The sequence below is a fragment of the Marmota monax genome, unplaced genomic scaffold, assembly GCF_021218885.2.
Source record: "Marmota monax isolate L192 unplaced genomic scaffold, Marmota_monax_Labrador192_F-V1.1 WCK01_AAM20220418_F8-fsc00081, whole genome shotgun sequence".
Classification (NCBI taxonomy): domain Eukaryota; kingdom Metazoa; phylum Chordata; class Mammalia; order Rodentia; family Sciuridae; genus Marmota; species Marmota monax.
The window spans coordinates 5,570,366-5,595,220 of NW_026695234.1; the positions used below are offsets into that span (position 1 = coordinate 5,570,366).

Below are 24,855 nucleotides of genomic sequence, written 5' to 3' on the forward strand. Positions count from 1 at the left end.
ATATTTTTAAAAATTTGCTTAGTGATCAAAAACCATCTAGAATTGGTGATATTTAAGCAGATTTGGTACAAAACAGGAAGCCAGTGGCCTGGTGAATTCTCACACTAGGGGACCAGAAGTGAAAATGTTCTGTGCCCAGAGTATCGGCAGAACAACAAAACAACAGGTGGGGCAGCACCGGAGGCCCACTGGGTGGGCCCTGCAGAGGTGGGGGTCGCTCCTCCCAAAGCTGGGTGAAGTTTCTCATATCCAATCCAAGCAAGGAGCCAGTGGGAGAAGGATGGGTGGGAAACTAGGAAGCCTCATTTTCTGTTCTAATCCTAGTTCTTCCTCTTGTAGTGGCTGGGCTCAGGCTCTCTGGGTCCCATATATCTGTTGTGCATACAGCTGCCATTGAACCTGAGGGTCTCAAGCTCCCTTCCAGCTCTGAGGCTATTTCAGAATATGGATAACCTCAGCTCCACGGTGCTGGGATCTGGGAAGGAGCAAGTGGAGAATGTGTGTGTGTGTGTATGTGTTTGTGTGTATGTATATGTGTGTTTGTGTGTGCTTTTTTGTGTGAGTGTGCATGTTAAAGTGTGTATCTTTGTGAGTGTGTTGTGAATATGTGTGGGTGTGTCTGTGTACATGTGTATGTGGTGTGAGTGTGGATAAATGTGTGAGTGTGTATGTGGTGTGAGTGTGCATATGTGTATGTGAGTGTATGGGTGTGTGTCAGTGAGTGTGTTTGTATGAGTATTGGTATGTATGTATGTGTGTGTATGTTTGTCAGTGTATGTGCAAATGTGTGAGTGTGTATGTGTGTGGAAGTGTGTGTGCATGAATTTGTGAGTGCTTGATACAGTGTATATGTGTGTGAATGCATGTGAGGGCGAGGGTATATATGTGTCAGTGTGTACATGCACATGTATGACTATTGCATATTGAGTGTGTATGTGCATGAATGTGTGCATGTGTGTGGGAGTATGTGTGCATGAGTGTACATGTGTGTATGGGTATGTGAGTGTATCTGAATGTGTGTGTGAGACTATGCATATGTGTATGTGTGCTTGGGTATGTCAGTGTAGATGTGTGTGTTAGTGTGCATGTCTTTGTATGTTTAAGTGTGTATGTGTGTGCCTGTGTGTGTGAGTTTGAGTTTGTGTGTGAGTGTGCATGTGTGCATGAGCATGTATGGGTGTGTGAGTGTTCATGAGTGTGAAAGGGTGTATATATGTGTGAGTGTGTGAATATGTGTATGTGTGTGAATGTATATGTGAGTGTAAGTGTTGTGAGTGCATGTGAGTCTGTATGAGTCTATGGGTGTGCACATATCTGTGTAAGTGTGTGTGTGCATGTTAATGAGCATGTGAGTGTGTATAAGTGTGTGCATGTGTATGGGTGCATTTATGAGTGCAAGTGTGTGGAATGTGTATTGTGTGTGAGTGTGCATGAGAGTATGTGAGTGTATGAGTATGAAAGGGTTTATTTATATGTGTGAGTTTGTGAGTGTGTATTAGTGTATGTGTGTGTGAGTATGTTTCTGTCAGTGTGTATGTGTGCCAGTGTGTGTGAGATTGAGGGTATGCGTATCTGTGTGTGTGAGATTGAGGGTGTCTGTGCATGCGTGTGTGCATATTTGCATGTGTGTGTGTGCTTATGTGTGCGTGTGTGTATAGGTGTGCACAAATGTGTGTGAGTGTGTAAAGTTTGTGTGAGTATGAATGGGTGTATCTATGTGTGGGTGTGTGAGTGTGCATAAGTGAATGTATGACTATTGCGTATTGAGTGTGTATGTGCATGAAGGTGTGCATGTGTGTGGGAGTATGTGTGCATGAGTGTACATGTGTGTGAATGTATGACTATTGCGTAATTAGTGAGTGTGCATAAGTGTATGTGTGTAAATGTATGACTATTGCGTAATTACATGTGCAAGTGAGCTACACCCCTAGCCCTTTCTTAAAAGGATACCTTGGTTTTGAGACAGTGTCTTCGTGTGCTGCCCAGGCTGGTCTTGAACTCCTGTGTTCAAGTGTCCCTGCTGCCCCAGCATCCCACGCAGCTGGGGTCACAGGCATGCCACCATCAATCACACCCTACCAAAGTAGATGCACACCTCCCATTCCTGCTCAGTCCTGTGCACTAATGACCACATGCTATGTGTCCTTCCTGAATTGTTGGAACCTTCCAGAGTCCATCCATTCTTTTAGCACACTTCTATCAAGCACTTGCAGGGCACCTGCAGGGTTGGGGACTGTGAGCAACGCAGCCCAGAGGTCACCTGCCTACTCCGGGCTTGCTGCAGGTGTGGAGGCTGTCCCTGGGGGAACTTGGTTTAAGAGATGGCAGAGTCCCAGGCAGTGAGCAGGCAGGTGGGGTGTCTGAGGTCAGGCGGCAGGGGATCACGGTGAGCCTGCAGTTGTGCTATGAATGGACCGGAATGCCCCCTTCCCCTGTGGGTAGGTGAGTGGCAGGGGTCAAGGTAAGTCCCACAGACCAGCTGTCCCTCACCCAGCTGGCATCAGGACCTCCCTGGGGGCCAGGGTGGGACCTACCCCGCCCTCACTAATACATGGGCAGTATGTCCCCCAGATGACAAGGGGACCCCAACCTCCATGGCTCTTGGAATCCAGAGCAGACCCTTCTGTGGCCCAGCCCTCCATCCTCTGGCCTTTCTCTCTCCACAGTCCCACTTAGCTGCCCATTCCAGCCACACCAGCCTCCAAAGCCATCTTGCCATAGTCCTTTGTACCTGCCACACCCTCCACCAAGGAGGGGCCCCACTTTGGTCACCCTTCTTCCCATCCCGGGTCACAGCTCCATGGGCTGCTGCTTGTCCTGGCCTGGCTCCCCTGTTGCTCACACTCCTGAGGGACGGGAGCCTTTTGCTAGGGCAGACTCTGGGCCCTTCTTGCTCTTGCTGTGTCCCTGCACCCAGCACAGAGCCCGACATGCAGCAAAGCATTGGTACAGGTTGGCCGAGATGAAAACCAGAACCCCAGTGCCAGCGGGGTGGGTAAGGTGGCTTCCTCAGTCTGACACCCGTCCCCACAGGAGAAGGAGGAGGAGGAGGAGGAGAGCCCCCCCCCCCCGGAGCAGCTGGAGCGCAAGAAGGAGACACAGCGCCTGCTGGAGTAGGAGGACTCGAAACTCAGGGTGGCAGGGCCCCCAGGAGGCCCCCAATAAGGTCATCTGTGCCCAAATTGAGGACACAGTGCATTGGGATGGTCAGCACAGGGAGGCCCCAGACACAAGTGGGCTGCCTCCCACTCTGGAGTGGCCCTTTTGGCCTTCTGTGGAGGCTCCCCTGGGTCTGCTTCATAGTGAAGGGTGGCTGAGAGGGTCACAGCAGGGCTGATGTGCTCTGAGAGAAACAGGGAAGTCACAGGTGTGTGCATGCACTGATCTGCCAGGGGTGCTCCCCAGGGCATTAGTGGGATGTCCTGAGGCTGAAAAGACCATAGCCCTGTGTTCCTGTGTATGTGTGTGTGGTTTTTGTGTATGTATGCGTGTGTTTGTAATGTGTCTGTATGTGTGTTTGTGTGTGCTTATGTATGTGTTTGTGTGTTTGTATTTGTGTGCATGTGTGTTGTGTGTGTGTCTGTGTATTTGCATGTATGTATGTGTATGAGTAATGTAGAACTGCGCCGAGGAGGAAAAACAGCACATCTGGTTGCCCGTTGTATTCCCAGAGGGTGCACCCAGGCTAGATATTCAGTGCCAGTTTGCTCAGAGTGAATGACTGTGTGCCAGATGTTTTCATGATCGTTTGCCTGTCTTCTTGGCCATATCCCCTCACTTCAGGCTTCCTGTTTGACTGTGGCCCTGAGTTCCTACAGCACTCAGGAGTTGTAGGGTGAGAATAGCAGGGCAGGAAAAAAAATCATATTATCATATGACTAAGCTGAGCAGATGGCAGGCCTGAGTGTGAACTTCAATCAAAGCTAGGTGCTGCCTCCTTTTTAAGGCTCAGTCTAATGTCATCCAAGCATCTGCTTAGCCTCAGTCCACCATTACCACATTGCCCCTCACGTTGGATATTATGCTTCTTCAACTCCTTTCAATGGCTTTCAAATGCCTCTGTTACATGAACAGAAGAAAACTATTCATGCATGCATTCGTTGACTTACCAAAAATTTATTGAGCACCCATTACAGTCTGTTAGGCATTTTCTGGGTGCAAGGGATACAGAGATGAATCAAGAGGACTTCTGCTCTCAAAGACCTCGCAATGAAATGAGTACTGACTGTACTATGTTAATGAGAGTGATAGACCCAGGACATCAATGAATGAAATCAGCTTGAAGAGGACTATCTCCATTTGATAGACAAGAAGACGGAGACCCAGAGTTGAACTGATGGACTTGTCCAGAGAACACACAGTGCCTGAGCTGGGCGAGCCTAGAACCCAGACCTTCTGAGGGTCAGTCAGGCATAGCATACTTTCCACTCTAATCCTTGGACCTTCTGCCTCTTCCTTTTTGTCCTTGGGACATCTCTAGCCCAACAACCTCTCCCCTGGGAGTCCTTTAGCCTGAGTGGACTGGCAGCAACCCCATTGGTGTGACTGCCCTGCTCTCTCTACCCTCTGGCATGTGGCTGCATAGTGATTGCTGCATTACATGTGCCTGTTCTCTTAGGCCCAGCCTTGAATCATGAGCTCAGATCTTACAGTACCTGCTGTAGAACTCAATTTCTGCGTCTTCACCTCCAAGAAGTGTAATATAATAATTCATGAATTTCACTCCTTTTACTTTGTTGTATCCAGGACTAGGTACTTGGCACTGTTCCAAGCACAGAGGCACTAAGAGGCACATGTCACTCTTACCCTTTCATTCTTGTACACAAGAGACCCTGGAACGCTGCTGTCCAGTGCAGGTTACCTATTAGAAGCATGCACAGGTTCTGAGGGGCCCAGAGAAGCTTTGTAGAGGAGGACACATGAGCTGCCTTGAAAGAATGAAGAGAGAGAAGAGCATTTGGGGATGAGGAACCAGCGTGGACAGAGGTCCGGAGGCGTGGCAAGGTGTGGCATATTGGGGACAGCAGGGGATGTGAGGGCCGGAGGGGAGAAGGAGGGAGGGTGTGGAAGGGAAGGAAAGGGACTGGCGCAGGAGGCAGGGGTGAGATCCAGAAGAACCTTCTCGTTTAGGCTAAGGCTGTGAGTGTGGTCTTGTAGGTGGTGGGAGCCACTGGCAAATGGAATTAAAAGCTCAAATTTGCATTTGAGATCCCTGAACCCAGTGAGCAGCAGGGAAGGTTATTTGGAGGGAGGGGGGGGGATGCTAGAGAAAAAGAAACTGCCCAGGACATGGTGTCAAACTGTCCTGATGGGGGATCTGGGCGGGGATGGAGGGGACAGCTGGAGGACTATTGAAGAGGTAAGGCTGACAGGCCACCTCATGGTCACCTTTCCCATTAGGGGAAAAGTGAAGGTGTAGAAGGAAATGCATGATCCCCATGTCCCCATAGCCATGTGGGTGGGAGTGGTGGCATTGGTCAGGATGGGAGACACTAGAGAAAATCCAAATTTGGGGAAAAGGTGGCTCAGGCTTGGACATGTTGAAGGAACATGGAGCCCTTTAATTGCATAACTAGGCTTTGGAGGAGGGAATCTGCGCTGGGGTTATCAACATGAAGGAGTTGGTGGGGACAAAAATATGGTCCTGGTGTCTGAGGAGTGCTGCGAGCAGGGCCTCTAGGCTGCACAACTTCAGGGGGTGCTGTGATAGCCTATAGAATATGAAGTGCGTGGTGTCTCTGGAGTTGTCCATGCAACAGAAGCATTTGGAAGTCGCCAGTGAGTGGCAAGCGCTCTTTCAAAGAGTTGACTGCGTAGGAAGAGAAAGAAGCTGGTGCTGGACAGGAAGTTTTCAGAGCCCTTGGCCTGTACTCTCCAAGCAGCCCCCCAAAACATTCCAGCTGGGCCAAATGCCTTCTCTGCACCTGCTGTAGACCCCCATGCACATGTCCAACACAGCACACACAGCAGCTGCCGCTCAGGCCCACATCACCTCCTCTCAGCACCTTCTGATTCCTCACCTGGAAAGTGCAGTTCTGAGAGGGCTGCCTCTGTGCAGACAGAGATGCATCTCCATGCCCACTGCAGTCATTTGCCTTCTGCCCTCGGCACCTCCAGTTCTAGGGAGCCTAGGCAGCCCTGTGCACCACACCACGCTGATGATGGCCCAGAGAAGATCAAGGGAGCAGGAGTGGAAGCAGAGGGAAAGGACAGGTGCAGCTGGTCCAGGGGAGAGGTGATAATGAACTTGACCAAAATGCCAGTGGTATGCATTTGGTAGGTAGGGGTGGTGACAAGTGACTGGATTCACCATCTGTCCTGAAGGTAGGACTGGTAGGACTCACCTGATGGGTTGGGGTGGGGTGGGAAGGGATGACTCCTGGGTTTGGGGCCTGAACTGTGGGGAGAGTAAGGCCACTTACTTAGGTGAGGAAGACTCTGGGAGGAAGAAGCATGGATGTGTGGTATCAAGGATGCAGTCACAGTATAATTCTGAGATCTGTGCCAGGCATCCAAGTGGGGCTGCTGAGCCAGCTGAATAGAGTTTGGGGGAGAAATCCTGCCTGGCCACTTGGACTCATCAGCATCCAGATGGCCCTCTAAGGACTGGGTGATACCATCTAGGGAGAGAATGGCAAATCATCAAGTTGTTCCCTAAAGCAGTGACACACAACTAAACTTCGCTGTGTGCTGGAATCACATGTAGCTGGATCACCTGTGATTTGTTTCCTGAGCAGGTCCTGAAAGCCAGCACTCAGAAAGTCCTGGCCTTGGGGAGAAGCCTAGGAAGCCAATGCCCCAGGTGATTCCCATGCAGTGACATGGTGAGAGTGCCCTGAGGGGTAGGTAGAGGCGATATGGGGAAACAGAGGGCAAGGGATTCTGCCAGGGCTGGGATGAGCAGGTAGCAGGATTCTAAGAATGTTCCATGCTCTCCAGGGTCATTGCGAGGCCTTAAACTCCACCACCCTCTCCTTTCTGAGCAGGTAGGTGTACAGGTGTGACATCCTCCACCCAGGATTTTGCTGATCACACGCCTATCTGTACCCTTCCCCTGCTCATGCCCACTCCAGAGTCTATCAGCTCTGCAGATGGGACAATTCATAATGAGAGCCCTCAGCTGTTACGCCCTCAGTGGTAGGTTGCGATTTTTATCTAGGGAGACTCTGGGCTGGGGTCTGCAGGCAGATGTCAAGCACAAGCATGGCTCACTTTGCTCTGTAAGTCAAAGGATGGCAGGCTGCTTTATCTCAAGACGGGAGGTCACCAGGTGAATATCCTAACTGCATATTGGCTGCAGGGGGCCCAGAGATCTGCTGCAGGCCTGCCTCCCCATCCCCACACCAAGGACTGTGCGCTCATATATGAAGCAGATCACAGAGAGCACAGAGTTCTCGTTGGAATCCTCCGTCCTGCAGCTGCTGAAAGACCTTTCCTTTGGAGGACACCGTTATTAAGCCAGAGCTCACCCTCTCCCCCTGCACCCGTCTCCCTTCCATGTCCATATTTCATGTTTCTCATGGAGCTCAAGTGCATTGAGCACCTCTAACTCCACCCTGTCATCTTGTCTTGCCAACTCTTTCTTTAAAATGTCTTTTGAATCTGTCCCTTCTGCTGCCCCTGGTCAATACTGTCATTCGATTGGGCTGTTGTATAAGCCTCTGTAATGAAGTGAATATTGGTGTCCCCAACCCTGATGCCCAAACTCATCAGTTTCTGCCCTGACCCCCGATGAGATGGCATTTGGAGGTGGGTCCCTTGGGAGGTGATTAGGTGTAGATGAAGTCAGGAGGGTAGGAGCCCTTGATGGGGTCAGTGTTCTTAGAAGAAAGGGAGAGGGGCTGGAGTCCTCTCCACCACGTGAGGACACAGTCCATAGAGCAACTGCAAGCCAGGAACAGGGGCCTCACGGGAACTGAATCAGCTGGCACCTTGGTCCTGGGCTTTCTAGCTTCCAGAACTGTGAGAAATAAATGTCTGTTGTGAAAGCCCCCCAGGTTACACTATTGTTATAGCCAGAGCTAAGAGCCCCCTACCCTGCTTCTCTGCTTCCTGCCTCATCCCTCGGGTGGAATACCATTTCGTCCATGGCACTCATCATGGTATATTTGTCGCTGAGCTCGTCTGCTGGCTGTTTGCCTTTATAAGCAGATGGTACCCTCCACGAAGCCAAGCCCCTTTCATACCCGGGGCTGAACATCATGTCCAGCACATAGTAGGTGTTTGTGGAAGAAATGAAGTGCTGACTACAATAAAACCTCCCAAGCAGGTCTCCCTGCCTCCTGCCTCACCCCTCTGACTTGAGCCTTGTGTTTCGGCCAGGGTTGTGTTTTTAAAATACTAATTTCATCCCAGCCAGCCCTTCCTCATCAGTGTTGACTGAGCCCTATCTCCTTTTTTTGAAGTTTATGGGAAATTAAGAAAAGTTAAGATCAATATGACAGTGAAGAAAGGTGATGAAGGCCATTAATAACAATGCCTTTAAATTGTGGGTTTGCTTCGAAAGAAACCCTCAAACCCATGAGCACTGCAGGAAATGAATGAGTCAAACTTCCCAGTACCCAGTGGCCTCTAGCTCAGGCCTGATACAATCAACCCTGACTCCTGGACCTGGCTTTCACAATTACCAGGCTGCTGTCTCAGGTGGGCACAGCCCATGACTCCCCTTTATCTGCCATTCACAGGAGGGGCTCTGAGAACTTCTGCCCAGGGCAGTGTAGGGGCCGCAGGGAGTCTGTGGGTGGGACCCAGGCTCATGGATTGGGTGTGCTCTGTGAGACTGTGAGCATGGGGGTGGTGGATAGAGATATTTTGGGAGGACAGGCAATCCCTTGACTACAGCTGTTAGCAAAGTTGGGAAAACACAGTTCAATAGAATTTCCTCTTCCGTCAATATGGGCCCATTTCACCCCTCGCCTTTCTAAAGAGGAAGTTCCGTTAGCTCACAGAAACACAGCATCACACACATTCCTCAGCCTGGAAAAGCCCTAGAAGGACGGTTGCTCAGATTAAGAACCATTAGGGCCTTCTCTTGGGGACTTTAATTCCAATTCCAGAGAAGTAGGCAAGTGTCCCATCCACCCTGCGGCCTGGGAGAGCTCTCAGCCCCTCCCACAGCCCTGCCCTACTGGGTGCTCAGAGAGCAGCCCCGAGGCCCAGGAGCTAGAGCAAACTCCCACTCCTTCCACTGGAGCAAGCTGAGGGCTGCCCTGAGAGCCACATCATCTAACTCCATTCTGTCATGCAGGCCGCTCCTCACGCTGCCTTCTTCCACCAAACTGGCCCCAATTTCTTCTGAGAATTTTTCTTATTTTCTCAACCTTTTCCCCACCTCATGGTCCGCTTCATCCCACCTGCCCAGAGGCCTTTTCCATGGGGAAGGCGCCACCTCCAACCCTCCACTCCCCTTTCCATCCTGACAATTCCAGATGAAAGTGCGAGCGGACTCCAAATGGTCAAGTTCATGGAAGGACATAAAATGGGCACTTTTCCAGAACTTACTTTCTCAGAGCAAAAGCAGGGAGAGAAATGGTGGAGATGATACAGGGTAAAAGAGATGAGGTGTCACCTCCAGGGGGATCCAGGCTGGGGCAGAGTACAGCACACCAGAGGCTCAGGCCACGGGACTGTGGTTTGCTCCACCCACTGGGCTGAGCTCAGGGACAGTCAAACCCACGTGTGGCTTTTCGAGGAAAGAGAAGGCTGCTTTCGGAACAGAGTGCAGAGAGCTTCCGCAGTTATGAGAACTCCCTGGGACATCTCCCGGGCAAGGCGAGCAGGTGAGGCTCCAGGAAGGCGGGGCTATTGCCTTCCTGACAGGTGGTGGGTTTCCTTTCCAGGTTGTCAGAATCCACATCTGAAATGCTGCAGTGCACTTTCCACCGGTTCCTTTTCTCATCTTGTGAAAGAATCCTTGTGCAAACTCCTTCTCTCATTTTCACCCATTTCCAAGAAAAAAATCTCCTTTACAGCCTTCATAACCAAGGACAGCTATTTTCACATGGGAACCCCACATGCCTGGCTCCATGTTAAACTCCTTTGACACATAATCTCATTTAAACTCACAACATCCCTGTGGGGACTTGCCATCCCCACGTTACAGATGGGAAATTGGAAGCTCTGAGAAGATAAATCATCTTTTCAAGGTCACAGCAATACATGTGAGCACAGGCTCTCAATGAGGGCTCTGTCTGAGCAACACCCTCTTCATTAACATCCCAAGTATCATCAACCAAGTCAGCCATTGCGTCACCAGAAATCTGACTGGTTTCGCAAGATTTCCGTGGTCTAGACATTTATTGGAATAACAATACATCCGTCATTCATAGCGCTCCATGTTCAAGGCGTGTTTCCATTTTCTCAGGGGAACTTCGTGTCCCTGGGAATTAGACAAGCCAGACATTCTTCTACAGTTTTACAGACAAGAAAACCGAGGCTCAAAGAGGAAAGGTGACTTGGCCATGGTCACACGGCTAGAAACAGAATTCTTTCCTGTCTTATGCTGCCTCTTCAATAAATAAAGGAGCAAAATAAATAAGTAAGCTGTCAAGGAAACCCTGAGGAATCCTCTCCTGAGCATGTTGCCAGAGGGGCTTCACTTATCAGGCTGGTACCCAGGAGCTTCTTGGCAGAGTGGCAGGGGCCATGGGTGGGTTCCCTGGGCCAGAAGGCCTGTTTTCAAAATTCCTCAGAGAAATTCAGGGCCAAGAGGTAGCTTGGGAAGGCCTGCCCTTCTTCCCAGCATCCTGTCTGGGGACTCTCAACGGCCTTTATTTGAAGACAGATTTCAAATGGATAGTGGGGACGCAGGGCCCACACCTATCCCTCTGGACCTCAGAGATGGGCAGTTCTCCAAGGATGCTCCCATAGACCGATGCTAAAACTATTAGCCCTTGCAGTGAGCAGGAAGCTCACTGGGAAGATTTGTTCCAGAGTCGATTTCCTCCCAGCACTGAGTTGGACAGGGTCTGAAATGTCACCCCAGGGCCAGCTTGGCTAACATCCATCACAGAGACCCTCTAAAGATTGAGTCCTTATTTTACAGATGGGGAAACTGAAGCCCTCTGAGAGGTGACTGGCCCAGGATCACATGACTGAACACCAAGCATGCAGGATCCCAGCCCAGGGCCCTGACCTCTGGGTCTGTGGCTAGACATGAGCAGCAAGCACAGGTGCCAGTCCCAGCCCTGTCTCTCTGGTGATCTCCTGAGTTGGTGCCCAAGCCCAGAGGTCACCTGAAGGCTGGTGCTCTGACCAGTCCAGACACCTCCCTGTGGGGGAGCTTCTCCCTGCCACCACACTAGAGATCAAACTCAGCCTCTGCTCCTGCCTTCTCTCCCCAGAAATGACCCCTCCAGGGAGGCCTTGAAACTCCATTTTCTTAGCACTCCAACCTGCAGGAGGCTCTGATGCCTCACTAGCCTGAAGGAGGCATCAGGGTCCGAGTGGACTGCAACCTGGCAGCCTCACTACGACTCCAGAACCCCGGAGGTTCCCCTGAGCACAGAACCCTTTACAGCACAGGAAGGAGTCCCAAGGAGGGGAGGTCTTTGCCCCGCCCTTAGTGCTGCTAGAGTCTGCAGGGCCCCATTGAGCAGCACAGGCCAATGCCATCCTCATGCCCTGCACTACTCCAGCGAGACAGTCTCCTCCTGTCCTGTACGGCCTGTCCAGGGCTGGCCCCGATAGGCTTGCAGAAAAATGCCCAGCATGGCCTGCCTGATCCAGGCAGAGGCACAGGCATGACTGAAACCAAAAGCAGCCCTAAGCCCAGGTCACTCATTCGAGTGCAGGCTGGAGATCAGCGGCAAGGTGACCATGTCTGAGTCAAAGCAGCTCAGGGGACCCCCTGAGGCTGCCACACAATCCAGAGGGGCAAGGTCATGGATAAAACTCCAGTCAGCTGTTCCCAGGTCACCACAGCTGGTCAAGCCCAGGAGTGGCCATTCCTTAGGCAGTTGGTTCCACTGTCCGGCGGGGCCATCTGAGGGAGCCACAGTCATTCCTGGAGGATCCTGTTTCACATAGCCCTTGGCCAAGGCTGGCGGAGGCCAGTCTGCCTCGGCATCCAGGCACGTCCTGAACTGGGGGCCAAGGCTGTCTGTCAAGGGTGCCTCTTCCTCCAGGCCACCTGCTGTGGCTGCGTTCTCTTCTGTGCATTTAGCTTGTTTCAGGTAGCCCTGGAATGCCACCACGGCTGGGTCTTCCTCCTCAGGCACCTCAGGCCTCAGGAGACTGACAGGGCCCAAGGCAGAGACGTCCTGTGCATCCCCTGGCTGCCCCTCAGAGCTGTGGACTAGGCCAATGCCACTGTCATCCTGGCCCTGGCTGGCTTTCTCCACCTGCTGCTCCCAGGTGGGTCCCCTGCCGGGGCACAGGCAGGGCTCCTGCAAGCAGATCCCACTGTCTGTGCTACTGCTGCTGCCACTACTGCAGCTGTCCTGTAGCTCTGTGGGGACCTCCGTTCCCAGAGCCCCACAGGCCTGGGGGTGGGGAGTAGGGAGGAGAAACTGGGGCTCTTCGGTCTGCAGGGATGGCTTGGCACTGCCAAAGCCACTGTCTGTGCTGCCATGCAGGTCTGAGTTCCTGAGCTCTGGGGACACCTTCCGGAAGGCCTCCTCATCAAGCAGGTAGATGATGTCTGGGCAGGGAGGCTGGTTGACAGGGCCAATGGGGCTGGGCTTCTCGAAGACCTGGGAGGAGAGGACAGAGTGAGATTGGTTGGGGCCACCTGCCGGAGCCCTCCCCAGAGCCACAAGGGAGGCCCAAGACCCAGGAAGGGAGCATCAACAGAAGGGGACCACAAGGCCTGGATGACACCGCAGGGAGCTCTTTGGAATCAGCTTTTCTCCTGAGGCATTCTCTGCCCAGGCCAGATGCACAAGAAGCTGCGATTCTTGAAGCCAGATGGAAAGGGAGGCCAGGCGGAATGGGAGCCTGCAGGGAACCCCCGAGCCCCCAGGCGGCTCCACCCTCTGGGCTTTTCAAACCTGTGCCCACCCATCTAGAAGTGTGCCTCAAACTTCCTGACAATGACCTCAAATAAGATACAAATATTACAAGATAATCTGTTCATATAACTCATATAGAAGCAAATGGAAGCAGCTTCACAAAATAATACCTACTCCCAGTGCACCGCGACGGATCCATCTAGTCTACTCTATCCCATCCCACCCATTTTTAGAAAAATTTCTGGGTGTGAGACATCAAATTAATCTCTCCAGTTTCTGAGTTGTGATCTCCACAAACAGGGTGGCTGCAGTGTGGGGTAGCGGAATAAGTGAAGAACTAGCAGCCAAAGACCTGCTCCCCATCAATGGCCAAGGGTCCCAGGGAAGTCATTTGACCCCTCTCTCTGGCTCTCCTCTGCCCTAGCTGCAGTTGTGTTCTTTCTGTCCCAGAACAAACACATCAGGGCCTTTGCACATGTTAATCCTTCTGCTTGGAATACTCTTCTGTCTTGCACTTTGCATCGCTGGGTCCCCTCATCATTCAGGTCTCAGCTTGGATGTCACCTCTTCATCAAGCCCTTCCCAGCCATGCTTTCCACATTAGCCTTGTTTACTTCTTCCTAGTACTTAGTTCCTGGAAATAATACACACTCATTCACTCCCCATTCCCCAAAGAATCTAAGTTCTGTGAAGGCCAGACTAGTCTTTTTGCCACTCTGTCCCCAGAACCTGAATTGAGCTGGCACAAGTAGACACTCATAAGGTTTGTTGATTGACTTATTGACTCACCATCACACAACTGCCCTCACTTCCTTAGTACACAATGATGCAAATGCAACTCTCACTGGCTGAGTCTCTATTATAGTCTCTTTTACTTTAAAACCATTGCTTAGTGTTAAAGACGTACACTCAGGAGCCAGACTTTCCAAGTTCAAATTCCAGCTCTGCCTCCTATAAACTTTATAAGTTGAACCAAAATACTTATCTTCTCTGTGCTTTGGTTCCTCATCTGCAGAGTGAAAACAATAACGGCACATGCCTACTTGTGTCATTAAGGCGTGTAGTCATACCAAGAAGAAACTCAGGAAATATGTGCTCAATTGAATTTCATCCTCCAGTAATTTTTCAAGGGAAGTATTTTGACCTCTATTTCTTAGAGGAGAAAACTGAAGCTCAGAGAAGTTAAATGGCTTGCCCAAAATCACACAGCAGTGAAGAGCAAACCTGAAATTTATACTCAATTGTCCTGTGAGATCCCCTGATTTCCAATCAAACTTCCCTGGATGGACAGTTGAAAGAGGATATCAAGCCAGCTAATGAACAAGGACAAACTAAAGAATGTGAAAGTGCTCTCAGCATTATACATTAGTGATGACTCGGATTATTAGGGGAAGGAAATTGGGCTGTATTTAACCCAAGGAGAAAAAACCCTCCAGGACAAGTGAATTCTGTGATCAAATGTACAGAAGGAACAAAACCCCAGAAACTGCTTGTCATCTCTGCTGCTCGGATGTTATTTCCCTGCTTTGTGCTAAGCTCACAGTTTACATATTGGTTGTAATCAAGTCCCTTGGGACCAGGGGCCACATGAATCAGCTCCTTCCCAGACAGAACTGTGCATGTGATGGATGTTCAGTAACCAGCTCAAGCACCACCTCACACATTCTAGATGCCTCTCCTGACCCCTAAGTAGAATCTCCCATCCTGGGTCTCAGGACCACCCTCCTCCCACCCCAACTTTCTTCTAGCCATCTCGTCCCAGTCTCCCAGTACATTCCTAAGCTACCACCCAAGTTCCAGGCCCTGTCTTGAATATATGCTCAAAGTGCATGGGAAACAGGCCGAGGAGCTGACTCTCCCAGGAACAGAGAAAGGATGATGAGTAGACACTTCAGCTAGACACAAGGAGATACTATAAAACCCCTGAGGGCTGTTTAAGTGTGCCTGCCCCAGTCTCCTCCTCATATCTGTCTACCCAGGGTACTGAGCAGGGGACACGGTGCTTTCTCACCTGGAAAAAGACCAATCAGGCCAGGCAGCCGGCCACCCGCCACGCGCACACACGGATCCAGAAGGTAAACTCAAAACAACTCGGTCTCTCTCATCATTGTCCTTAGAGAGCCTGGGATCCCTCTGGAGTTTCCCACCGCATTTGTGAGCTTCCCTGGGGCTCCTGCCTCCCTGCCCAAGCTGGGTCCTTTGGCACACAGCAAGACCAGCTCGGGGGGCTGTTGTGGTGACCCTCCATGCAGCCTGAGCCCAGGTGGGGGTGGGCTGAACTTCTGAACTGCTGCACAGTTCTTACAGGATAACTTTTGGAGGCTGACATGCCACTCCCAGATGTGGCCCAGATGTGGCCCACTGGGAGAGGTGGGAGGTCCTGGCCTCCTTCAAGAATCTTCCTCTCCACTGTCACCTCTCTACTCTGCCCCCTCCCTCTCTGACAGCTTGAGCCCGTCTTTCTTCCTGTCTTGTTGGGAGTCATTGCTCTTGGCCACTATGTGTAGGAAGATGGGCTCCTTTCATGACTTTTCCTGGCTGTACAAATCTGTGCATGGAACAATCTCTCTGTCCTCACTTCTAAAATGAGGATAGTAACTGGTACTAATGTACAGGGGCTGGTCAATGGCCAATTATTAATAGAAATGACAAGACTTGTGGTCACTGGGTTTGTGATTGCTCAGCATGTACCTGTGGTATCTGGGCTACTAGAAGACAGTGTTCTCAGGACAGGGTTTTATGTTTACTTCCTCCCTCTGTCCCCATAGTGCTTGATGAGAGTGCCCATGATAATGTCAGGGCTGAAAGCCAAGGTTAGCTAAGGGAATGGACAGCCTGGGAGGGAGGGAACTCTGGAGAGCCTGGGAAATGGAGCAATGGCCTCCCTGTGAGACTCACCAGGACCGAAGGCAGCTTCCTCCGGCGCCGCACATACAGCTGGAGGGTCAGACAGTAGACCAGGGCTCCACAGAGCAGCAGGACACAGGAGAAGAAGATGCTGAGGTTGGTCGCAGTGAAATCTGCAGGCAGACAGATGCATTAGTAGCCTGGCACCATGGGGCACTAAGGGACTGTCCCCAGAGGTCCCTTGGCCACTCTGAGGAACTACTCAGTGAGTGACCCACCCCTACAGGCAACTTCTTAGCCATAGTGAATCTCTGCCAGTCTTCCAACCTCTGTGTGGGGTCCCCTCGCTGGGCACACCAATTCTGCTTCCAGCTCTCTGCACCCAAGGCAAACAGAACAATAGGGCAGGATAGCAGAGCAGGCAAGAACAGAGGCTTCTGGGGGCAGCCAGACCTGGGTTCAAATCCCAGCTGCACCACTTGCTAGCTGTTGGACTGTAGACAAAGTACTTAATCTCTCTGAGCCTCAGTTTGTTCATCTATAAAATGAGAAAAAATTATACCTTATAATATGGTTGTAAAGTATAATCTTGTCCCAAGAATTTTACTTACTTCATCAGGCCCTTCTAACAACCTGAGGAGATAAATATTATCATCACCCCCATTTCACAGATTAGGATACTGAGGCTCAGAGAAGCCAAGTCACTTGCCCAAGGTTACAAGCTAAGACCAGAACAAAACTATTTCTTCTATAAAAAAATTTTCTCTCTCTCTCTCTCTCTCTCTCTCTCTCTCTCTTTGGTACTTGGTATTGAACCTAAGGGCACTTTACCACTGAGTCACATCCCTGGGGTCTCACTAAGTTGCTTAGGGCCATGCTAAGTTGCTGAAACTCCCTCGAACTTGCAATCCTGCCTTGGCCTCCCGAGTTGCTGGGATGACAGGCATGTGCCACCACGCCTGGCCTTAAAAATCTTTTAACACTGCCTGATGCATCCTTGGTGCCTTAGTCTGCCCTGGCACTTCAATGACGATGAGTTGTTGAGTGTTCTTCATACAACAGGCCCTACTGTAAAGTAGAGTCACTGCCATCTTTGCTGGGCAGGGCACACTCTGCCCCCTAGCCAGATGGCAGGATCCTAGTGGGCAGGACTTGGCTCCACACTGACATCTCTCCCCCACTACTGCTGACTTTAGCAGCTCTTCCCAGGAGACAGCTCAGTTCTGCTTCCTCTCAGGGGAGAAAGAGGGGGCAAGGAGAAGCCCTCTGTACCCCAGCTCTGAGGAAGGACAGTACAGACTGTAACAAACAGGAACTAGCACAGCTGACTGGGAGGTGGGGTGGTGGGGTGGGGTCCTGAGGCGGTCCCTGGAAAGCACAGCTGTATGTAGGACCCCAGAATCAGGGAACCTGGTTCTATGGGCCCACCCCTTCCTCGAAAGTTGTCTTCATGGAGCTTTTCTAATATGGGACAACAGGACCTCTCTGATGGGCTGTGCAGGAATAACTGGCTACACAGGGCAGGGCCAGTGTAGTGCCTGGCACCAGCAGCCTGAGTGAGGCTTTATGGATTGTGCCAGCCCTTCCAGATCCTTCTCCACCCGGATGCCAATCTGAGCCCACTCACACTGCTTGGTGAGGACGATGCACTGCTCCTCCGACCAGACCCCCTTGTTCGTCCGGGAGGCTACAGATGGCTTCACTATGACACAGAACTTTCCCACCTCTCCTGAGGCTGTGAGGTTGAAGTTTTCATGATTGACCTTCTTTATTCTCAACTGAAACCAAAACAAGAACAACAATGAACAAAATCCTCTTATGCCATGGTACCTAGAAGAGCTGGAGGCCCCCCTTTTTGGTGTGTGATACAGAGGATGGAGCCAGGCCTCCAGCATGCTAGGCGAGTGCTCTACCACTGAGCCCCAAATATCCCTGACCCTGGAGGGGCCTTCGAGAACTCCTTCAGTCTATTCCTAAGATAATCAACTGTGCTTACCAGTACAGCCCAGCATCTCTGTAATTACCACAACCAATTTTGCATTAATAGAGAAAAGGGAGTCTTTTCTAGAAACTGAGGATCTCTCTAGAAGGAACCTGAATCAATTGTGGTGAAGAGGAAAGAGGATGGATTCTGCCCATTCCAGATTTCCCACCCGCAGGGGTGCCCTTGGAAAGTTCCACAGCCTCATCTGTAAAATGAAATAAAGTACCCACGCCGAGGGCGTCAGAAACAAGATCCATCACATGTTTTGAGAGCTGCTGACACCTGGCAGGCAGTGCCTTCCCCGCAGGAGTGTGTGTTCGAGGGCTGAGGTCATTTCAACTCCTTCCTCGGTACCCAGGTTCTTTCTACTCTGCACAAAGGTGATGCTAGCCCAGGGGACAGAGAAGACTTGGGGACCCCGTACCGGAAAGCTTCCTGGCACCTTGCGGATGGCAATCTCATACTGGCGGAAGTGACTGAAGATGTTTTCATACGTATCACCTTCAGGGGCTATCTGGGGCCTGGGGGGCTGGATTGTCCCAAGAATGGAGTCCTCGTGCACCTCTAGCTTCACGCTTCCAACCGTCAGTGTCACTGAATGGGGAAGGGACAAAGCCATGAGGCTGAGGCATGGAGAGGGCCTGGAGATCCCACCCATGACTTTCCTCCAGGGTCAAGTTTACCTCCCCCAAAACCTAGGCCACAGGTTTCCAATCCCACAGAACATATGAACTTCTTGGGAAATGTTTGAAATACAGATGCCCTGGGGGCCTCTATAGACATAGGGAACCTGAATTTTGCAGGCTGGACCCTGGAAATACATACACACACACACACACATATATATATATATATACATACACATATATATATATACACACAAATATATATGTACACATAAATGTACATATATACATATGTATATATATTTATTTGTTTGTTTGTTTATTTTTTAACTGAGAATTTAACCCAGGGTGCTTTACCACTGAGCTATATCCCCAACCCTTTTTACTATTTTTTAAAATTTTGAGATAGGGTCTCACTAAGATACTTGGGCCCCTCTGAGTTATTGAGGCTGGCCTTGAACTTACAACCTCCTGTCTCAGCCTCCCAAGATGCTGGGATTACAGGCATGCGCCACCTTGTCTGGCTAGAAATATATTTTTAAATACACTCCTTAAAAAAATGTTTCTGCAGCTGGCTGAGCACTGGTCTGTGAGCAGGCATTTGGGAGCCTTCTAGGCCATCGACTCCAATTGGAATCCCGCAGAGCAGGACTTGCACACAGACCAAGCTCAGTCCCAATTTGTGGAATAGAAGAATCCCACTGGGCTTGAGGCTTCATCGTTTCTGTTACCTTCCAGGGAGACTCCTGCCTTTTCTTAAGCAGCACTTTCCTGCTCCAAATGATGACCCCTGGGAATTCTCCCCTACAGGTGGGAGGACCAAATACGCCCACTGCTCCAGGTGCTATGCTGAGTGCTAATGGATTCGCTTCCTTTCCCCAAACTCCACAAGTTCACAGGCCTGGCCCTCATGACTCAGCGGCTCCAGTACACCCCAAGACCTCCCTTCTGTAGGATAAACAACTCCAGTTCCCTTTTAAATCTCAGAAAACTTGGCTGTTTTCATCTAACCTCTCCAAAGACCTGACTCAGGCCTGTTTGGGTAACTAGTTCCCGGCTAGAAGGTCTGATGACGGGAGGAGATATGGGAACAGAAAGAAAAGCCTCAGGCTAGGGTTTCTGGCTGGAAGGGAGCCAAAGCCATGCACTAGTTCCAGGGGAAGTAAAGCACCTTCATCCACAGAAAAGCGGGTTTGGGTGATAGTCCAATTGGAGTGCCGCCTGCCATCCACGGCCCGGACCTGGGCCCGGTAACCGTTGTTGTGGTACAGGTCCAGGGTGGCTGCGGTGAGATCACAGAACTCCAGGGCACCCCTACAGCTGGTGACGTTTTCCCAGAGCTGTCTTCCGTACCTGAAGAGATATCAGGGTAGGCACTAGGGTAGGAACTATGCTCAAGTCTACTCCTTTAAGAGGGCATCCAGAGGTCTGGGCAGAGAGCTTCCATCATGGAAGAAAGCGGAACACGCTCGGGATATTTCCTGTAGTTCAGGGCATCTAATTGCAAGGGGTCTCTCGTGGTTTTGGGACCGCATATCAGCTTTCCTGTGGTGTAGAAGACTCAACAGAGGGAACAGGAGTAGCTCAAGTGCTATCCCTCCAGAAAGACCTTCGGGCCCTGTCCCTCAGCCTTCTTTCTAACTTCTCCCAGCTACATTTGCAGACATATGGTTTCCTTGTTCTCCAACAATACTGTGGAGGCTTTCCCCGTAAGATGGAGAAACCTGGTGGGGGAAAGCCATTCTTGGCCTTCTCACACCAGAGATCCCAGCATGCTGCTTAGTATACATGGAGATGTCAGCTGGGTAGATATGTTTCAAGGTCCCCTGTTGTGTTGCCTCAATAAAGAGGCAGGCACCTTCCTGTGAAAGGGGAGCAGATGGAGACCAACTGGCCCATCCCTCACCGCCCTTCTCCTCCCTCCATCTTCCCCTTTTCTTACTTCAGGAGTGCCACTTCATAGTAGGTGCTTTCAGACTGATTAGGGATGGGTGTCCAGTGGAGGATGTGCTGGAAAAATTCTGCTTCAAACCACACAGATGGAGGGCTAGGCAGTTCCGTTCCTGGGGAGAAGAGATGTCAATAGCTTGTAGAATCCATCCCCTGGGACCAGGAGGACCCAAATCACTCCCCACGGGAAGAAGCAGTCCCATCATGGCACCAGAAAAGCAGAAAAGCCATGGCTAAATTTTTGCTTTGTCAAGAAGTACATTTGAATTAAAAAAAAAAAAAGTGGGGAGCTGGAAGTGTGGCTCAGCGGTAGAGCACTTGCCTAGCATGTGTGAGGCACTGGGTTTGATTCTCAGCACCACATACAAATAAATGAATTTTTAAAAAGTCCATCAATGTCTAAAAAAATAAAAAATAAAAAAAGTAGGTGGGTGAGTTTTTGAGTGGGGAGGGGCTATTGATCCCGCACACCATCAATCTCAACCTCTTCCATTTCTACTTCCAGCGGGTGATGGTGACAAGAATTAGAATTCATTTGCTGGGTCCTCTGCAATAAGCTGAGCACTGTGCTAAGTGTTTTGCTATGTTCCATGTCACATCAGCCCTGCATGGAGAACATTTATTGCCCCCATTTTACTAAAGAAGAAATGGAAGCTCAGAGAGGGTAAGTGACTTGCTCAAGGCCAATGGAGCTGGTAAGAGGCAGAGTGTGGACTTGCCCCCAGATGTGTCTGATTCCAGAGCTAGGGTTGGGTCCTGCACTGTTGGTGACCAGAAGCTCAGTGGTGGATGAGAAGACAGAGCTGAGTCCCACACAGCCCAGGGGAAAAGACAGGGGGAGGCCTGAGGCATGTCAGCAGCAAGCTCAGATGAGCTAGTTTCTGGCTCTGCCTGAACACTGTCTTTGCTCCAGTATCATCCTAAGGCCTGTCCCCCACCCCTACACCTGGTCCCCACCCAATCCCAGTCCAAGGCCACTTTTCTGGCTACACAGACATCTTACTTATTGACATCTGCCTGGGCAGATGGTCTCTTGGGCCACTCAAACTGAGGGCTGGTTCCATTCCCTGAATCCTAGAAGGGTTTCACCTATAGTCAGATACCCACCTGAGGCTAGGTGAGGACAGCCAGGAATCAGCCCTTGTTTTAGACTGTGCTGAGGACCTCTCCTCAGAGAACTAGCACCCCTGGATCTAAGGTGAGATTTGAAACACCAAGCTCTGTCTCTACGCTACCATCCTCTCAGCCCCAACACACCATTCACCACAGGCAGCACTGGTTCCAGGAACCTCAAACTAGCCCTTGCCAATGTGGTGCTAAGCACAAAGTACAGTGAAGGTCAATAGCAAGTGGGTTCCCCTAGGGCGTCTCCTTTGACAGTGGCTCTGCCCCCACTTGCCCAGTTCTCTAACTTCTCAACATCTCTCAAATCTTGCTTTCTTTCTGACTCTGCCATTTTCATTTAGAAAATATACCCCCACTCACACACACACATACACACATATGGGGTCTAGCTAAACTGCCTCGGCCAACCTTGAACTTTTGATCCTCCTGCCTCAGACCTTCCTGTCTCTTACATCCTTTCATTTACTGTCTTTGAGCATTAATTCTGTTTCGTTGCAAAACATTAGATGGAAAGTGAAAGACACAGCAAGTCTTTGCAGGGTTTGGGCTGCATATCCCCACCTCAGCCCCCAATCATGTGAAAGTGTTTTACTTTGTATTTTGACATCATGTAGAAGATATTTGGGTCCCTGCTCTCCTTGCATCTGCTTTTGGTCCCTCCAACTCTGGGCCTTTCCGTTCTCTCTTTCTGGGGCTTCTTGGTTGCAGAAACTCAGACTGAGTTAAGAGCTAGGGGTAAGGCAGGAGGGAGGCAGGGAGCAATGGGAGTGAGCTGGGGGGCTGAAGACCATCTCTGATGGTCACATAGGAGTAATCCAAAGGGTGGGGAAAGGGCAGAGATGGAGGTGAGACCAGAAGGCAAAGGGAGAGGAGAGTCAGAAGGGCATCAAAATATCCAAATCACTCCCCACGGGAAGAAGCAGTCCCATCATGGCACCAGAAGAGCAGAAAAACTATGACTAAATTTTTGCTTTCTCAAGAAGTGCATTAAAAAAATAAAGTGGGTGGATGAGTTTTGGAGTGGGGAGGGGCTATTGATCCCCCACACCCCTCAATCTCAACCTCTTCCACTTCCACAGCAGGTGAGCCTGAGACTCAGTCTTGCCAGAGTGAAGGAGCCCCGGCAGGGACAGGGAGGTTATGAGCATCCCTCTCCGAGAGGGTAGCTAAATCGAGTTCCCTGTGGGAAGCAGAACATAAAGGAGGGCCGAGGACAGATGGGAGTGGGATCTGGCCATCCGTACAGCCCAGCGGGGCAGCCGCGAAGAGGTCGAGGCGTTCCTCTACTGACTTAATACTTCTGGAGTTATGTCCACGACATCTCCCAATCCCTCTTGGTTTCCCTTGCTTGCCTGAAATCGCGTGGTTAGAGCTGGTGATAGCACTGCTCCGGGACCCGGAGCCTTACCGTGCGCACTGGAGCCAAGGCACAGGCTGAGGAGCGCTGCCAGAGGCACTACCAGGCGCGACAGCATTCTGGGCGCGCCGCATCGTCCGGAGCCGCCTGAAAACCTCCTGCCGCTACTCCGCTGGGCTGAGACTGACGGCTCTAGCCGCTAGCCCAGCCCGCGCCCGGGGCTGGGGGGCTGACGTCAGTGAAGGCGGGGCGGGGCCTCTATGCGCCCCGCCCCTTCGGCACCGTGACGTTGGTTTGACAGTGCTCCGTGCACTAGCCCCGCTGGCGAGAGAGGCAGGGCAAGTCTGTGCAGAGGCAGAGAAGGCTGCAACCAACTCTGCCCTTCTCCCCATTGGGCTTCCAGCGCCATTGAAACTGTGTGTGTATGTGTGTGTGTGTGTGTATGTGTGTGTGCGTACGTGTTGGAGTGCAGATGGCCTAAGACAGCTTTGCCCTAAAGGGCAGCACCTGGGTTCAGATTAGCTAATTATATGAGGCTACCAGGCTCAGAATTGTTCCTGTGTCCAAGGTGGCCCTGAAATGGGGAAGCAGACAATTCCAGGTGCTGAATGCAGATGTCTGAGGACACGTGTGTAATTCTCAGTGTTGCCCTAGGACCTCTGTCCAATCTTCTCAGCTAAACTGACTCTAGAGTAGGTGTTGCCTACCTGACTTATACTTTTGGAGGGGTATCCACGACATCTCCCAGCCCCTTTTGGTTTCACTGGAGTTTCACTGCTGGGGTACCCAGTAACATTGGAGCCAACACTTTTGTGTCACATGACTCAGCTGAGACTGCCCTCTGGGTGTGCTAAAGATGTAAGGGTGTGGGAGAAAAACTTTATCACATCACTTTTTATTGGAGGGTGAAACTTGCTACATACATGCATACCCTTGCAATGTGCATATGTGCTTGCACTCACATATGCAGTAGTGAATCTGTCTAGATTTGGATTCATTTGTGATGTTGAGCATGTACTTGTGGGTCTTCTTGTCAGTGTCTATACTGGCTGACCTGGGAGCCCTGTTCTTATTCTCAGAGGACATGGGAACAAAAGAAGGGGGACTTGACATTTCCAGGCTCAGCCTGGGGTCACCAGGCTCTCTCTGTTCCTGGGATGTTTCCTTGGTAGTATCCAGAGCCCACACTGAAGGCCTATCTGTAGCTTTTGAGAAAGGGGACCCAACTTGGATAGGTGTGCATGGCACCCGAGTTAGTAAGAATGGCTTGTGGAGATACCCTGTTGTGGGAGTGAAAGAATTTGAAAGTCTTACCCCATTACAGCTTTTTCTTAAATTTTTTAATTTTATTTTTCCCCCAATTACAGTTTTGATCAACTCTGTTACCCAGTGGTCTGGACCGAGAGTATTCTAAGTTGGCTGAGGGTAGGAGTTGGGGGTCCCATCTGTGCCTGTGGGTATACATTGGGACTAGAAATATTTCATTCTTGGTCAGCAGTGGCCAGGGTGCCCCAGCTACCTGGGTAATAGAAAGTGGTATCCGCTTGGCCCACCAGGACATATGATCAGTTAAGCCCTCTCTTGGGGTACAGCTCCTGTTACCACACCCTCAGATCAGCCAGGAAGGAGAGCTCCAGGTTTATTTTAAAGTGTAAGAATGGTTTTTGTACTTACTGGTGCTCAGCTGAGAACTTTAGATGACAGATTGCCCAGGAGTACCCAGGCGTGATGCAGGAGGTGTGGCTACCTTCTGAAATGACTTCTTAGTTCCTGTTAACCTTTTTAAGGAAGAGAATGCTGTGGTATTTCTTTCTTATCTTGCCTTCTTGCCTTTAGTTTTTGTTGAGTGCGAGAATTTGAAAGTCTTAACTCTGTTACTCTTCTGATCAGGATTCTTCATTCATTCACATGGTCATGTGCACACTTATGACCCAGACATTTGCTGATGCTGGGAATTAACAGGTGATCAAAACCAAGTCTCTTACCCAGGGAGTGATCTAGTTAGAGTGAGAAACA

The 24,855-nt window shown here is 50.7% G+C and overlaps 1 protein-coding gene across 1 annotated transcript; it reads right to left on the reverse strand.

The window, feature by feature from the left end:
• Window positions 1-10,277: 10,277 nt before the first annotated feature.
• Window positions 10,278-23,040, reverse strand: Il10ra (interleukin 10 receptor subunit alpha). The gene is made up of 7 exons (XM_046438674.2): window positions 22,891-23,040; window positions 20,350-20,470; window positions 19,579-19,760; window positions 18,206-18,375; window positions 17,425-17,575; window positions 15,849-15,970; window positions 10,278-12,692 (listed from the first exon to the last, which is right to left on the reverse strand). Exons 1-7 carry the CDS (start codon window positions 22,955-22,957, stop codon window positions 11,775-11,777), a joined length of 1,731 nt encoding a protein of 576 aa, XP_046294630.1. The 5' UTR covers window positions 22,958-23,040; the 3' UTR covers window positions 10,278-11,774.
• Between the last annotated feature and the right edge of the window lie 1,815 nt (window positions 23,041-24,855).